Below are 14,960 nucleotides of genomic sequence, written 5' to 3'. Positions count from 1 at the left end.
GGCCCCACACAGAACCAGAGAACTGAGACAATTATACACAGGGGTGAGAGTGAAAACTGCAACCCAGCCTTCACTGTGGTAGGCACTTTCCATCATGTGCCTTATAATAAGTCAATAAAACTCTCATTCTTTAAGAAGCTTAAGCTCTGAAAGATCATTATCGGGAGCATTACATCCAGAAGGCTGCACACTGCATCACCACTGCCCTGCTCTTGCTCAGCTCATAACTCCCATGGCAAAATTCACAAAGGCTACCACAGCACCTCTTCCTGCTGCTCTCAGGATTCACCAAGGTTTAAGCAATGATTTGCACTGCACCCCACCATCTATTTCCCCTCAGTCACATAACACTCAAGGCATAAATGGCATTGCCATAACAAGCATTGATTTTGAGACACAGAAAAACCACGTGCTCTCTACAGGAAAGTACAGTTCTGCAGTGCTGCCACTTAATTGACTCATGGTATTAGGAGCAATTACAACACTCAGAGTTTGGAGAAAACCTAATAGCTCTTGCTATCAAAAATGAAACCCCCTGAACCCAGCACCATCACCCTTCTGTTGCCCTGACTGCCAGCCCCTGGAGCACTGTGCTCACGTCCTGTTCTGGGCTGCTGCTCACTGCGGGCACACAAATAGCAGCAAAGGTGAGAAGGTTCTTCTGACCATGAGATACCAGCATTGGAAAAGGTTTTTCTGGACACACCTTGGCCCTGATGATGTGGCATTTTCTGCCTCTAACAGCTCCAGCCCTTCACAGAGCCATTGAGGCTGGAATAGACCTCTGAGATCATCAAGTACAGCCTATGACCCACCACATCAGCTAAACCATGACACCAAGTGCCACATCCAATCTTTTCTTAAGGACTTCCAGTGACAGTGACTCCTCCACCTCCCTGGGCAGCACATCCCAGTGCCTAATCAGCCTTTCTGTGAGGAAGTGCTTCCCAACACCCAACCCAGACCTCCCCTGGCACAGCTTCACATCATGTCCTCTTGTCCTGTCACTAGTTGCCGGGGAGAAGAGCCTGACCCCCACCTGACTACAACTTCCTTTTAAGTAGTTGTAGAGAGTGAGAAGGCCTCCTCTAAGCCTCCACTAATGGCAGGGAGCTGAACTCAGGCACAGCAATTAGCAGACACTTGCTCAGCAAACAAGGAAAATGAGAGCCCCTTGCTCTAAGCAAGCCCCTTGCCTAAGCATCAGCCCACTTCCAGAAGCGCTGCTGCCAGTCCTGGTGTTATCCTGTCAGTTGCTAACCCTGTAACATCTGCCAGGTCAGGAACAAGGATTTATCTCTCTTTCTTTTGTTTTTGTTTTGTTTTCACTTATGCTTGTCCCCCCCCACCCCAACCCCAGGGTCAGTTACTCTGGGAACGAAGCTTCTCGATTAGTGTGTCAGAAGCAATAAGCTCTCTGCTAATTGATGCTCTTGTAGGCTTTGACCCAACTAGTGGAGTTTGGCAGCATCTGCCACCGGTTATTAAGTCACCCAGAAGAAGGATGTTTTCAGCTTCATGTGTCTGCTGCAGCCTGAACCTCTGTACCACAACACAAGCAGCTCTACACACATCCCTTGCTGCCTCCACATGCATCATCTTGCCTCCTGCCCTCTCAGTGGTGCCATCAGCAGAGGCAGAGATGTCATTTTCTCGAGCATTTAGCCTGGGGTAGCCAGAAGCTGGAGGGTAAGTGACCACTCTGCTAACCTCCCAGTTACCACCCCAGTGTAGTTTTAGACACGTTTCAAACAGATCTCCTGTCTCAGCCTTGTAAGGATTGCATTAACAAAGGGGTTTGTATGTGAATGACATTCCACACGTTGGGAACATGAATGATATTTTGTATGGGAGTGACATCAGCCTCTGAGGCCTTTGGCTGTTCTTCAGTGTAAGCAATGGTGTAGTTTCATCTGTATTTGAGAGTATTCAAGGGTCAGCTGGAGGCACCCAGAGCCTCTTGCATTTTTCATTGCAGGTAATGAATGCATGGGTAAATGGTAGAAGTGTATGCATGGGTAATGTAGAAGTGATCATAGAACCAATAAGGTTGGAAAAGACCTCAAAGATCATCAAGTCCAACCTGTCACCCAAGACCTCAGACCATGGAATTGTTAGGGTTGGAAGGGACCTCAAGGATCATCTAGTTCCAACCCTGCCATGGGCTGCCCTGGGAGGTGGTGGAGTCACCATCTCTGGAAGTGTTTAAAAAGAGATCTGATGAGGCACTTAGTGCCATGGTTTAGTTGATTAGATGGTGCTAGCTGATAGGTTGGGCTTGATGATCTCAAAGGTCTTTTCCAACCTGGATAATTCTGTGTTCTGTATCACTGGAATTTCAGTTTTACTGTACTCCTGTCAGGACAGCAGCCCATCTGGAAATAAAAAGCCAGGAAATACTGCATTCTTTCTACCCTGGGGCTTGACTTTTTCATTCACACCAACCATCCCTGCTAGGTTAAAGCACCTTTAGAAACAAAGCACTGTCAAAACCAGGCTGGTGTGAAGTTAATTCCTTACCTGAAAGGGAGCAGCCTGATTTCTAAACGGAGACTGAAATGAAAATCTTACCTGAGAAGTGCTAATGTACTTCAGGAACCTCAGGGCCTCATAGTTGAGGGAAGGAGTTGGACTTGCCCATGGCTGCAGTTCAATGTGCCACCTTACGGTCTGCGAAGCAAAGCAAAACACACCTTAAGGGAACAGGATTCACTCCTTGGTCCATGCATAAAATGCAAGGACTAATAAACTAAGGAGATTTAATCTCCAACTAAAAGAGTATCCTAGGGACTTGTCTACACATGAAAGTCATTTCAGAATAAAGCAGGGTTTGAACTGCAGTGGAAGAGGATCTAACTGATTGATCAGCAGCAGCTTGAAAGCAGATATAGGTCATTCAGGAAGGGCTCTTTCCCCAGCATACATGTGTCAACACAGGCATTCTGGGACACCCAAAGTAAGCCACGAAGAAAACCAAGATCTGCAGAGCTGAATTCTCCAGCAAAGCGTCTGAAAACAGGGAAATAACTTTGATTTCATATCGATCACAAAGGTCCACTACAACAAGAACTTGGGCTGCAAACACTAATCACCAAAGGAAGCCTCTGCAAACAATCTCTTTCCTGTCTGAAACTCAAAATTCAGTAGCAAAGCAAACTTCCTGCAGCCTTTGAGAAGAGTCCTCCTCCTCCCCCATGCATGCCTGACAAGATACACCAAAACTCTTTGCTGTCCTCAATGGGGCTGCCCACAGCCATACCACTCCTCATTTTCATGACCACAGGGATGTAGCTTTGGTGGATACCTTCTCAAGCTGCACCAGGGGAGGTTTAGGCTGGATGTTAGAAAGAAGTTCTTCATAGAAAGAGAGATCAGCCATTGGAATGTGCTGCCCAGGGAGGTGGTGGAGTCACCATCACTGGAGGTGTTTAGCAAGAGCCTTGATGGGGTCCTTGGTGCCATGGTTTAGTTGATTAGATGGTGTTGAGTGATGGGTTGGACTTGATGATCTCAAGTCCAACCTGGTTAATTCTATTCTATTCTTCTGCAGTGTCTGTGAGGCCCCTCAGCTCTGAACCTGAAGGATCAGCTTTTCCAGCAACACTTCCCACAGAGACAGAGAGGGACAAAAGCGGGCTTTGAGACACGTGCTTGCAGAGCAACAGGGCTCTGTGCTCCCATCTGTGCCACCTTCTCCGAATCCTGCCTGCTTCTGTCGTGCTGGGAAGTTCAGACATGTCATCTCCTGCCCTCAAGCAGACAAAAATACAAGCATGGTGTTAAGCTGTACCAAATTAAGATTGATTCCTCGTGGCTTTTCATCTTCAGGCGCCATAACTCACTTCCACGGCCGGGCAGGTGGTGTCAAACTTCCCTTTAATCATCCCCAATTAACTGAGCTTCCATAATGAACAGCATGGAGGGTTGGGTTTTTTTTTTTCCCTCCACAGGTTCATGCTGAGATGCAATAAAACACCAAACAAAGAAAAGAAACCCCGTTCAGGACTCCCACAGGAACTTATTTCAAAGGAAGCCCTGGAAAACATGTAGGAAACAGCAATTAACTGGAGAAGGATGGAGGCAAGGTGCTGAGCCCCACCGCAGAGGACAGCCCCATAGGGCTGCTCTGTGGAGCCACAAGAGCCAGGGTGGTGACAGCAGGGATCTGCTGATGCCAGAGAGGAAGGCAGGAAAGGGGGGGGGGGGGGGGAAGAGAGAGAAGGTGAGTGAAAGGTAACTAAAGGGGACCACCAGACCAGATGGTGTTTGCCTCGAGCTGATATCACAAACTGATATTTTTGCAGCCTAAGTAAACAGAGTCTGGAGTGAACGTGAGCCAGGAGGGCTCCATGAGGTTTATTGCTCCTTTAGGGCTTTCTCTTTGAGTTGGTTTTGTTGGTTGGTGGTTTTTTGTTTTGTTTGACTGAAAAGAGATGCTGAAAAGGACATGCAAGACATCTTTTGCCCCCCCCCAGAAGCAGACAAAAGTAGCATTTCCCACCCAGGGCAGCCACAGGCTCCTCTAACCCTTGCCCAGCACAAAGCTGGAAGCAAGCCAGCCAGCGAGCTCTGCAGCAGCAGGTCCCCCTGACCCGCTGACTGCAACAGGCAGCCTGCAAACAGCTACCAGCAGGAGGAAAGGTGCACACCGGGGAGGGAAATGCCTGTGTAATCCTTCAGAATGAGTCACAGTTCACATGGCTGAATGCTGTCTGCGACGACAGGAGCGCTGCCATTTCAACAGGCTTGAGAGCCTGAAATGAAAACGAAGGCTGACAATCACTTTCAAGGAGAAAAAAAAAACCCAAACCAAAACAAAACCCCCAAGCAGCCCCAGACACTCCAACATCTGTGCAGAGTTATTCTGAAACCTGTTTGTGTGAGCAGCAGCTCATTAAGCAGGGGGATTGCAGGGTGGCCATTATGGCACACTCAGCAAGAATTCCCTCTGCACAGAGCTGACAAGGAGGGGGGAAAGAAAAAGACACACACACATACAAAAATTAATCACAAACCTCCCCATAATTAACCACGTGAATGAGGCTCTCTCAGCAGAGTGCAATGTGAAAGAGCCACTGTGGCTTCCCCTCAGGTCCTTTCACATCTTAAGGACCACAAATTGCCTTTCCTCTGTCTCCAAAATGCATCAATAAACACACAACTATACAGATTAACAAACCCAGGGACTTAATTATGCAGTTTTGGTTAAAATTTGAAAAGGAGGAGGGAAAAAAAAGGAGCTTTACCTTTTCAATAGTTGTTTCAATTAGGGAGCACTACACAAATGCTCTTTCTGTGAGCGAGAGCAGACCTGAGCTCCAGTTTGACAGCAATGCTTTTGAGCAGCTCCTCAAACTTCACACTTAGACCCTGGCTCTTTACCAAGCAGCAGCCTATTCCCACTCCCTAACAAGGACACTGGAGGGGTCTGCTCCTAACTGAACACTCAGTGGGGACCTTCAACAGCAAGATCCACAGACAATGAATGAGGATGAGAATCCAGTACCACTCCTGGACCAGGTACACCTTCCTTCCCAGTGGGTGTGGGTGATGCAGTATAGGTACACTCATGACTCACAAAGTACCCTCCTGAAGAATCCCAGCTGTTTATGTACCTAGCCATTCTCTATGTGCATTGGTAGCCATTGCTGATCATTTTTCATGTTCTCATCACCTTCCATAGTGTTTCCAGGTAAACCTCCTCAAATAAGCCCTGCAGATTAAGTGCACCCAGCCCAGTTCTGGCTGTACTCTGTGCATCACCACTCTCACCCCTCTCAGGAGGGTACAGCACAACAGAGCTTGCTTGTGGGTGAAATGTTGCAGGGATGTTTTTTCAGTTTGAAATGCAGTGAGTGGGATTCAAACTGCAGCATTTCAGACACCTACAAGGCAAGTGTGTATTTACTGGATTTCATGCCTGAAGGTCAGCCCTTGTGAGGGTACATTGACCCCATGATTTACAGGGCTTGGCCATCATTTCCTTTGGGCTCTCCAGTGGCCCTAAATACATTGTTTTGTGAGTTTAGGGGCTTTTCACTTAATTCAAGAGTACCTTGAATAGTGAAAGCAGTGTGCTGCAGCCCACCTGAGTACTGGCTTTGCCTCACGAGGGACATGCAACAAGCCTGCTGAGGTGAGTGGGAGCACTGCTGAGGGTGGAGGCAGCCAAACCTGGCACATTGCTCCCCTTGCTGATGCCACAGTGTGGCTCAGGCGGCAAAGAATCCCTTGCAAACACCCACGGTTAGTTTCAGAGGCAATTAACTGGTAGGCTTCAAGGGAGAGCTGGGAGTGAACATTCCTGCAGTGAGGACAGCCAGGGACCAAGCTCCCATAGTGGGCTTGAGGAGCTAAGTTATTTGACAGGACAGATGAAGCAGTCAGGCTCTTGAAGGGGATGATTCATCTCATCACAGAGAAGATGTCTAAAATAAGTAAGATGAGTCATGCACTGGAAACATCCATTCCTCTCCATGACCTGCACAGGAAGCCTGGAGGACAGGCTCAGATGCTGCTACACCATAGACATTCAAAACCACAGGGGAGGAACCCCAGGGCAGACCATCATACACGCCATGCTGCAGACAAGTTTGTATCTCAGAGGGCTGAGCCTGCCTGTTCCCCAGCTGGGAGGCTCCATTCTCCAGCAGGGTGGAGCGACTCCAAACGCTGCAAACGTGGCACAAGGCAGGCAAACTCCACCTCAGAGCAGAGGTGTCAAGAGGAAAGAACAAGTATGCCTCAGCCTTGGCAAAGACCTCCTTGGGAAAGGTCTGTTGGCAACTTGTGACATAACAAGAGGACAGAGTCTCAAGCCATGCCAAGGGAGGTTTAGGCTGGGTGTTAGGAAGAAATTCTTCACAGAAAGAGCGACTGGCCATTGGGATGTGCTGCCCAGGGAGCTTTTAAAAAGAGCCTGGATGGGGCACTTGGTGCCATGGTTTAGTTGATGAGATGGTGTTGGGTGATAGGTTGGACTTGAAGATCTCAAAGGTGTTTTCCAACCTGGTTAATTCTGTCTCCTGTACTGTGTCATCTAGCTAAGTGTCATCAGCATCACCCAGAGGCCTCACAGGAGGGACACTGATGAAAACAAGCCACGCTACATCGTTCCTTTGGAAGCAGGAGGGACAGGCACAGGCTCAGTGAGCTATAATTTAAAACACAGGCTCACCAAGTGGCCATGGCTCATATTTAATGCTCCCAGTGATTTCATGTCCAACATGTCTGAACTGTTTCCTTTTCTTTTCATTCTTTTCTATTACCATTATTTTCTATTTTAATTTGCAGTTTGGCTTGCTTAAACACAAAAGGTTTTCTCTTCAGAAACCACACTGGAGAAGTTGCTCCACACACTCCTGCTCTGCATGTGTGTGTGTATTGAGAGGGAAGCAGCAGGTTCTTCTGAGGCATTGAGAGTAACCCAGGGAAACCCAGCTGAAAATCCAGTCCTGCAGCCACTGAAACTGAGACTCTCCACCCCAACACTGAAATTTTCATGCACTGGACAAGTTTATCTGAAGCAAAGGAAGCTCTGGAAACACTGCAGACAAGCACACAACCTTCTTCATACCCAGCCATCACAGGATCTTAAAGGTCTTTTCCAACCAAAACGATTCTAAGAGTCACTGGTTGCTCTGTCCTCTGTGTGCATGGGGTTGGTGCAGTGGGACAAGCAGACCACACAGGCACAGACCCCAACACCAATAACTTCCAGTGCTGCAAAACCATAATGTGCTGGTTACAGAACCACAGGGTGGTTTGGGTTGGAAGGGACCTCTAAAGATCACCTAGGCCAGCCCCCTGCCATGGGGGATGGATGCCTTCCACCAGATCAGGCTGCTCCAAGTAAATAGTATTGGTTCTAGTATGGACCCTTGAAGGACACCACTTGTTACTGCTTTCCACTTGGGTATGGCACCACTGCCTATGACTCTCTGGATGCAGCCATCCAGCCAATTCCTTATGCATCTAACAGTCCATCCATCAAACCCAATTTAAAGGTAAGAATGTTGTGGGGGACTCTCACAGGCCATCCAGAAATCCAGGTAGATGGCATCCAGAGCTCCATCATAGACAGCTGCCAGCCTAGCCTGGCACAACTTGCCCCTGGTGAAGCCATGCTGGCTGTCCCTAATCACCTCTCTGTCTTCAGCATGCTTTGACATATCTTCCAGGAAGATCTGCTCCATGACCTGATCCAAAGATCTAAGTGTGAAATGTTAGGCTGGGGAACAACCTAGCAAGCAACATAACACATCTCCTGTGCAGCGTGGCTACTACCACAGCAAACCCTGGAAACCAGGCCTGTGGTAAGAGCACTTTCTGCATTGGGTGGGTCCCTCCAATTTGATGAGTGTTTGACATGACTTGTCAAAAGAAGAATTTTAATAACTGGACGAGTTTCTATGTCTGGACACCTGCATTTTGTTATTGTCCAGAGAGCTTCTAGGATACACTTTACTCTCCCCTAGCTGCTCACTGCTCTCTGTGCATCACCTCCTCCGAGCCTCTGCAGTGCAGCACACATTTGTCTGCTTGGGAGTGGGATGTGACTGCTCCAAGAGCCAGCTCAGGCAGCTCTGAACATCATCCAGAGGGCTTCACTTGAGAGCAGTTTATCAGCACTTGCTTCCCAAGGCTGCAGTTTGCCCTATAAGTAAAACTCTTCAGGCTTCATCAGGGGGAAGGAAAAAGCAGAAACGCTTCTTGAATGCAAAGTTTTACATTGAAATGGAGAAAGCAATTTTCTGACTTCAGTTCTCATTAGAAACCAAAAGAGTCTTTACCCTTGCAGAGCAAATCAGTCTGAACATGCATACGTAACAACCCTGGAAAGGCAGCAATCACCAAGCCGTTTCACCTCTGCTCTCCTTTTGTTAATATTCATGTTTATTTTCTGCTCCTTTTGCTGCTGATTTCCCATGTGAAACACGAAGAGGAGCCACACGCACAAATCACAGCTCTTGGCTCAAGCTGCTGCCCTAAGCTGCAGGCAAGGCACACCACGCTCAAGCTCTCTCCAACTCTACTGTGAGCTCTTTGTCTTTTCCCCCAAACGAATGTCTCATAAGGAAGGGACAGGGGAAAAAAAGAGGATGCTTGGCACCAACTTTCAGTGATAGAATTTATAGCACTTTAAGAAAAGAAATGGCTCTGGAAAAATAAAGAGAGCCTTCCAAAACTAATGTGACACAGCCAGATCCGTAGAGGAGTTTAGGTGACTAATGCTCCCCTGAATTCAAATCAAAGCCTTGACTCCCACAGCACATGAGATCCAGCTTTCTAGGTTTAAATTAGTTGTTGTGGAGGTTTAAATTAGTTGTTGTGGACAATTATACACACCCCCCACACACCCCTGTAAACTCATCGGCAGACCTGGACCTCAGTGACTCATGTACTGGGGGCAGGTTTGTGGCTTAGAAGCAGGATGTGTTTTGGAGCACCTGCCAGCACTGTAACTTGTGGGTACTTAGGCATTCAGAAAGCATTGCACCCAGCTTATTATGCTGTGTAATAACTACCACCCCTCACTACCTCTGAGACATAAATCCATGGCAGGCAATGCAGGAGGAGGCAGCAAAGGGCAGCGTTGCAGTGGCGAGCCCCTCCTCAGACCTCTGAAGGTCACCACAGACTGACAGCTCTGCCATTGGAAATCCCAGCAGCATCAGGGAGAATTTATTGAAGGAGAGATTGATTTTTGCACTGCTAAGAGAGACACAGCTTTAAAAACAACAGTCAAGGGAGGTTCCTTTGCTGTAGCAACAGAATAAATGGGGCAGCAGCAGCATTCCAGTGCTGTCCAGAGGCTGACAGTGTGATCAGTTATCTCTGATGGAGATAAAAGCAGGAGCCAGAACAGATGGAAATTTATGGGAGCAAATTCTCCAAACTGCTTAAGCAGTGCAATACTCCATCAGCTGAATTCTTTCCAGTGCCTGCACACCTTTGCCAGCACTGAAGGGCAACAGCAGGAAACAGATACAGCAAGTACTGGTCACTGCTTGTCAAACTCAGGCTTTAGCCAAGCAGGGGCAAGACCATGGTTTCAGCCTGTATTCATAACTGCTTTAAATGAAGTGCTTTGGTTGAGAAACCGTGGCAGATGTCATCATCCATGTAATAGGGAGGAAAAACCAAAACACCACCAAAAAGCTGTTTTCCTTCACTGCAATATTCAAATCACAGCACACAACAAACAGAATTACCAGTAAACACTCAGCCAGCCTGATAAGCAGAGTTCATCCTGTGCAAATTCCAACCCTGTGATAGGGATGCCTCTGGCAGCCTCTCCACTGACTTCAGCAGGCTCTGCCTGAGGCTGAGGAGTGGAGCAGAAGGTGTTTTAAAGTAAAACTTAATGCTTTCACATAAATAAGAGCATTTCACACTTGTGCAGCATTCTCTCTCATCCAAGTGGAGTAAAAATGGTTTGCACCTTAGAATCATAGAGTGGTTTGGGTTGGAAGGGACCTCCAAAGTCACCTAGTGCAAGCCCCCTGCAGTGAGCAGAGACATCCTCCATTAGGTCAGGTTGTCCAGAGCCCCGAGATCTGACACATCAGAAAATCCCTTCCCCTCCTGGGCAAGGACCAGGAGGGCCTTCTGTGCCCAGGGAGCAGGAGAAGGCAGTATTTGTCACCAAGCATCTATAATGCCATGGGTTAGTTGTTTAGGTGGTGTTGGATTGGTTGATGGGTTGGACGCGATGATCTTGAAGGGCTCTTCCAACCTGGTTTATTCTATTGTAATGTTATCAAGCAAGTAAAAGTTAACTCTTATCCAAGGGCAACCCAAAAGGCTGAGTGACTTCCACAGGTATTTGGATTTCATAACACAAAACCTAAGGCAAGGCAAAAAAATATTCACAACAGGTACCTAGGGGCTTCCACCCCTCCAACCCACCCTCAGTTCACTTGATCTTACTGAGGTTTACTGGACAGCCAGGGAAAACTAAAAAGAGCCAAAACTCACCTCTCAACTCCTTATTTCATGCAAGCATTAATTAACAAAGCAAGGTAGCAGAGCTCCCCAGAATGAAATGCATACTACCTTTAAATGTCTACAAACATACTCCTGTTTTATTATTAAGATAATGATGGATTCTTGCCCTTAGCCTGGGAGAAGAGACCAGCTCCCACCTGGCTACAACCTCCCTTCAGGTAGTTGTAGAGAGCAAGAAGCTCTCCCCTGAGCCTCCTCTTCTCCAGGCTAAGCAACCCCAGCTCCCTCAGCCTCTCCTCACAGGGCTGTGCTCCAAACCCCTCCCCAGCTTTGTTGCCCTTCTCTGGACACCTTCCAGCAACTCAACATCTTTCCTAAACTGAGGGGCCCAGAACTGGACACAGGACTCAAGGTGTGGCCTAACCAGCGCTGAGCACAGGGGCAGATGTGGCTTACAAGCTGTCAGGACTTTAAGTTTATTTTCCAGTTCCTAAAGTACCACAATCAAGCTTGTTTCAAAGCACACAATTTGAAAGATTTTTTGGTTTGAGACAAGTATAGACCCAAGTATCACAAGCTCATGGAGGATGGGCTTGAGCAGATGTGCACCACCCTCTTTAGTTAAGGTCATTTTCCAGTGGTTTATTACCAGCTCTGAGCATTGCACACACTACAGCACTGAAAAGCTACATGGGCTGACCCTGCAGCTCCTGCTGGACCCAGAACTCCCACCGATTCCATAATGAAAAATAATTGCACGATCAAAGCCTTAATCAAGACATCTAAGAAGAAATACATCAGTCAGGAGCAGGCAATTGACACATAATTGCTTCTTGTTTAAAAAGAGCAAGGGGGAAGGACCAAGATGCCATTGCTTTGCTTTGTTCAGGATGAAACAAAGTTCACAGCTTTGAAAGCTGCAGAACAACCACGAGGAAAGCCCAAAGAAAGAAGAGGCAAGACCTTAAGCATTAACAAATGTTATTGTTCCTTGGGGGCTTCTTCAGGCAGCTCCAACCCTGCAGCGTTGACCTCTGGGATAAATCTCAATCCTTCCCTAGTGTTGTCAGCTCTGCAGGGGGCAGGAGAGATTTCAAACTGATTCTTGTCAATTTTAGGCTTTTCAGAGGCAAGTGTTACTTAACATTACAGGCCACATTATCCATAGACATCACCATCTCTTCCCCACAGCATTTCAAACACCCTCTCTTATATGAAAGAGGATGCTAAATAAAGCATACTGACTTTTGAGGCTCCCAGTTAATTGCTTAACTTGGCTGACTGCTAGGAGAGGAATGTGGAAGAGGGTTGGGAATGGATGTGGCAAAGCAGAGGTTAAAGCAGTGAAGGCAGTGTTCACTGACTCTTAACACCATCTTCAGCTGCACAGGTTCCCCAACCACATGCACCCCTGGCACTAATACAGTATCACAGAAACAGGTTGGAAAAGACCCTCAGGACCACCAAGTCCAACCAATAATCCTACTCCTCAAGGTTTACCCCTAAACCATAGCCCCAAGCACCACATTCAAACCACCTTTAAACACATCCAGGGTTGGTGACTCCACCACCTCCCTGGGCAGCACTTTCCCATCCCTGACCACTCTTGATGGGAAAAACTTTTTCTTAATGTCCAGTCTAAACCTACCCAGTCACAGCTTGAGGCCATTCCCTCTTGTTCTATCACTAATTACCTGTGAGAAGAGACCAGCACCAGCCTCTCTACAATGTCCTTTCAGGGAGTTGCAGAGAGCAATGAGGTCTCCCCTCAGCCTCCTCTTCTCCAAACTAACCATCCCCAGCTCCCTCAGTTGCTCATTGTAAGATTTATTCTCCAGGCCCTTCCCCAGCACCTCTCTCCTGTATTGAGGTGCCCCAAACTGGACACAATACTCGAGGAGTGGCCTCACTAGAGCTGAGTACAAAGGGACAATAACCTCCCTGCTCCTGATGGAGATGTTATGGACCAGAGCACCGTATCAGATAGACAATGCTTCACCATAGACAAAAGTATCTTGGTGTGTTATCTGCTAGCTACAAACCCACGCTGATGAAATGCCTGACATCCACTGCAGACAGCTCTGGAGCCCTGAACAGCTGTCCAAGACAAACACCACTCAAAGTTAATATTAGAACAAGTGATAAGAGAGGATTGCTGGGGATGCCATCAAAGAGTAGTGGTAGATCACATGGACTTTCTCATCTATTGGGTAAGGACTTTTATCTAAGCTATGCCTTGAGTGACAGCCATCACTGCCAGGCTGCAGCAGGAGGACAGTGTGGTCTAACACAATCAAATCAAACTGCTTTGTGTAAAGAGTAAGGTCCCTCACTAACATTATCAAAACCTCCAGATTCTACATCTGTTTTGTAAGAGAGATACTGCACTTGTCACATCGCCTGTAAAAGTCTGCCAGGCAGCTCTTAGAGGGCTTTGTTCTTCACCACTGGATTTCCATGCTGCATCCCTTGTCATGGGCCACTGGAGCTTTGCTCTGGGTTCACACCAAAGATCCACCAGCTGCACCTCAGTCTGAACTGTGCCCAGAGTGTTCAGTACAAGTGGCATCACGAAAGAGATGTCTGGCATGCCAGCACCCACTCTGCAGCCTTGACACAGATGTACATCTCTGTTAACTGCCTGGATGGGTAAATGTTGATGGGAATTGACTGAACAAGCCAGGATGAGAACTTTACTAGCAATGAAGTTAAATATTTGTCTCCTAAGAAGACAGCTAAAGGTCAGACATGTAAAGGAAAAACCCTAAGGCTTTCTGGAAGAATTTCACTTATCTCAGATGTCTCTTTCTGGCTTCTCTCTCCAAAGGAGGAAGCTTTAGACAACAAAGAAGCAAGCTCAGCCACCTTGAGAACTGCTTGATCAAGGAAAGCTGCATGTTCCAAACTGTCCTCTCTTCTATTTTTAGTAAAACCAGAGTGAAACATGACAAAAGAGCACTCTGGAACTAACTATTCTGTTCTAACTGTGCTCATTGTCTTCCAGGCTGTGAAAATTCCTGACTTTCAAGGACTCTTGCTCTTTTCCCATGACAAGTCTGTGACCTACTGTACAACTGGCTTTCATACCAGTGTTCACCTCCTCCCACCTCCTGCTCAACAGCTGGTTTTGGGCAGAAGACCTCCTTCTTTGTCCAAGCATGTGCCCAGCATGTGAAAGGGAGTCATGCTTCTTCACTGCCAGTAAGATCTGGCAACCAGCACCCCAAACACAGAGAACTGTGGAGGGCGAAAGAAAGAGGAGAGAGCAGGGAATGTGTTTACTGAATTGCTGCCCTTTAGTGGGACACAGAGGCCATGACCAGAGCTGTTCAGCCACTCTCTAGCATCACTGCAGGGGCAGTGTGGGTCACTTCCCCACAGAACACTCCCATTCAACAGTTTGAGCTGAAGACAGCAAACAGAACTGCATCAGGGTGAGGTTTTTCCCTGCACCTGCTACCACAGTCATAAAGGTCGCATTTTGTACACAGCCTGTGGAACATCTAGCCTGGTTGAAGAAAAAGATGGCACAACTGTCACAGCTACCATGGAGCAAGGCATCTGCAGGAGCAATTACCACTTTGATGCCTGGGTTATGTCCTTAAGTAGGAAAGTTTATACACCCTGGAAAGCATTTTCTCTGTGCCATGGCTGGCTCTCTTTATATGCTGAAAGAAAGCCTTGAATAGGTATTTGAAAGAAATCTGTATTATTGGATATAATTAAGTCTCATAAAGCTGTAATGCCCTTTGGAAGGATAATATCCCCCCAGCTACTTCTCAAAAATTCATGAAGGAAGAACCTATTTTAGGTAATCAAATGTGTGTAAGAATCGAGGTTATTCCCTGTAATCACCCACCTCACAAGCTCAGAAGCGACATCATTGTCAGAAAGCACATTTCCATCTCCTCTTTACAGTCTACCATAAACACATTTCATCTGCAGTTAAAATACAGTAAAAGCCAAATATTGGCCTTGCTTGGCTGCCTGGAGAAGGATTGCTGTGCTTG

At 47.2% G+C, this 14,960-nt stretch overlaps 1 protein-coding gene across 1 annotated transcript in view; it reads right to left on the bottom strand.

Moving 5' to 3' along the window:
* Positions 1–14,960, bottom strand: part of METTL24 (methyltransferase like 24) — a 44,556-nt gene that overhangs the window by 23,034 nt on the left and 6,562 nt on the right. Inside the window, exon 2 of the mRNA XM_054174127.1 lies at positions 2,572–2,670. Coding sequence (XP_054030102.1) covers positions 2,572–2,670 — 99 coding nt within the window. The remainder of the gene's footprint in view (positions 1–2,571; positions 2,671–14,960) is intronic.

This window comes from Dryobates pubescens, chromosome 28 (genome assembly GCF_014839835.1).
Source record: "Dryobates pubescens isolate bDryPub1 chromosome 28, bDryPub1.pri, whole genome shotgun sequence".
Classification (NCBI taxonomy): Eukaryota; Metazoa; Chordata; class Aves; order Piciformes; family Picidae; genus Dryobates; species Dryobates pubescens.
This window is presented reverse-complemented; position numbering and strand designations above follow the sequence as displayed.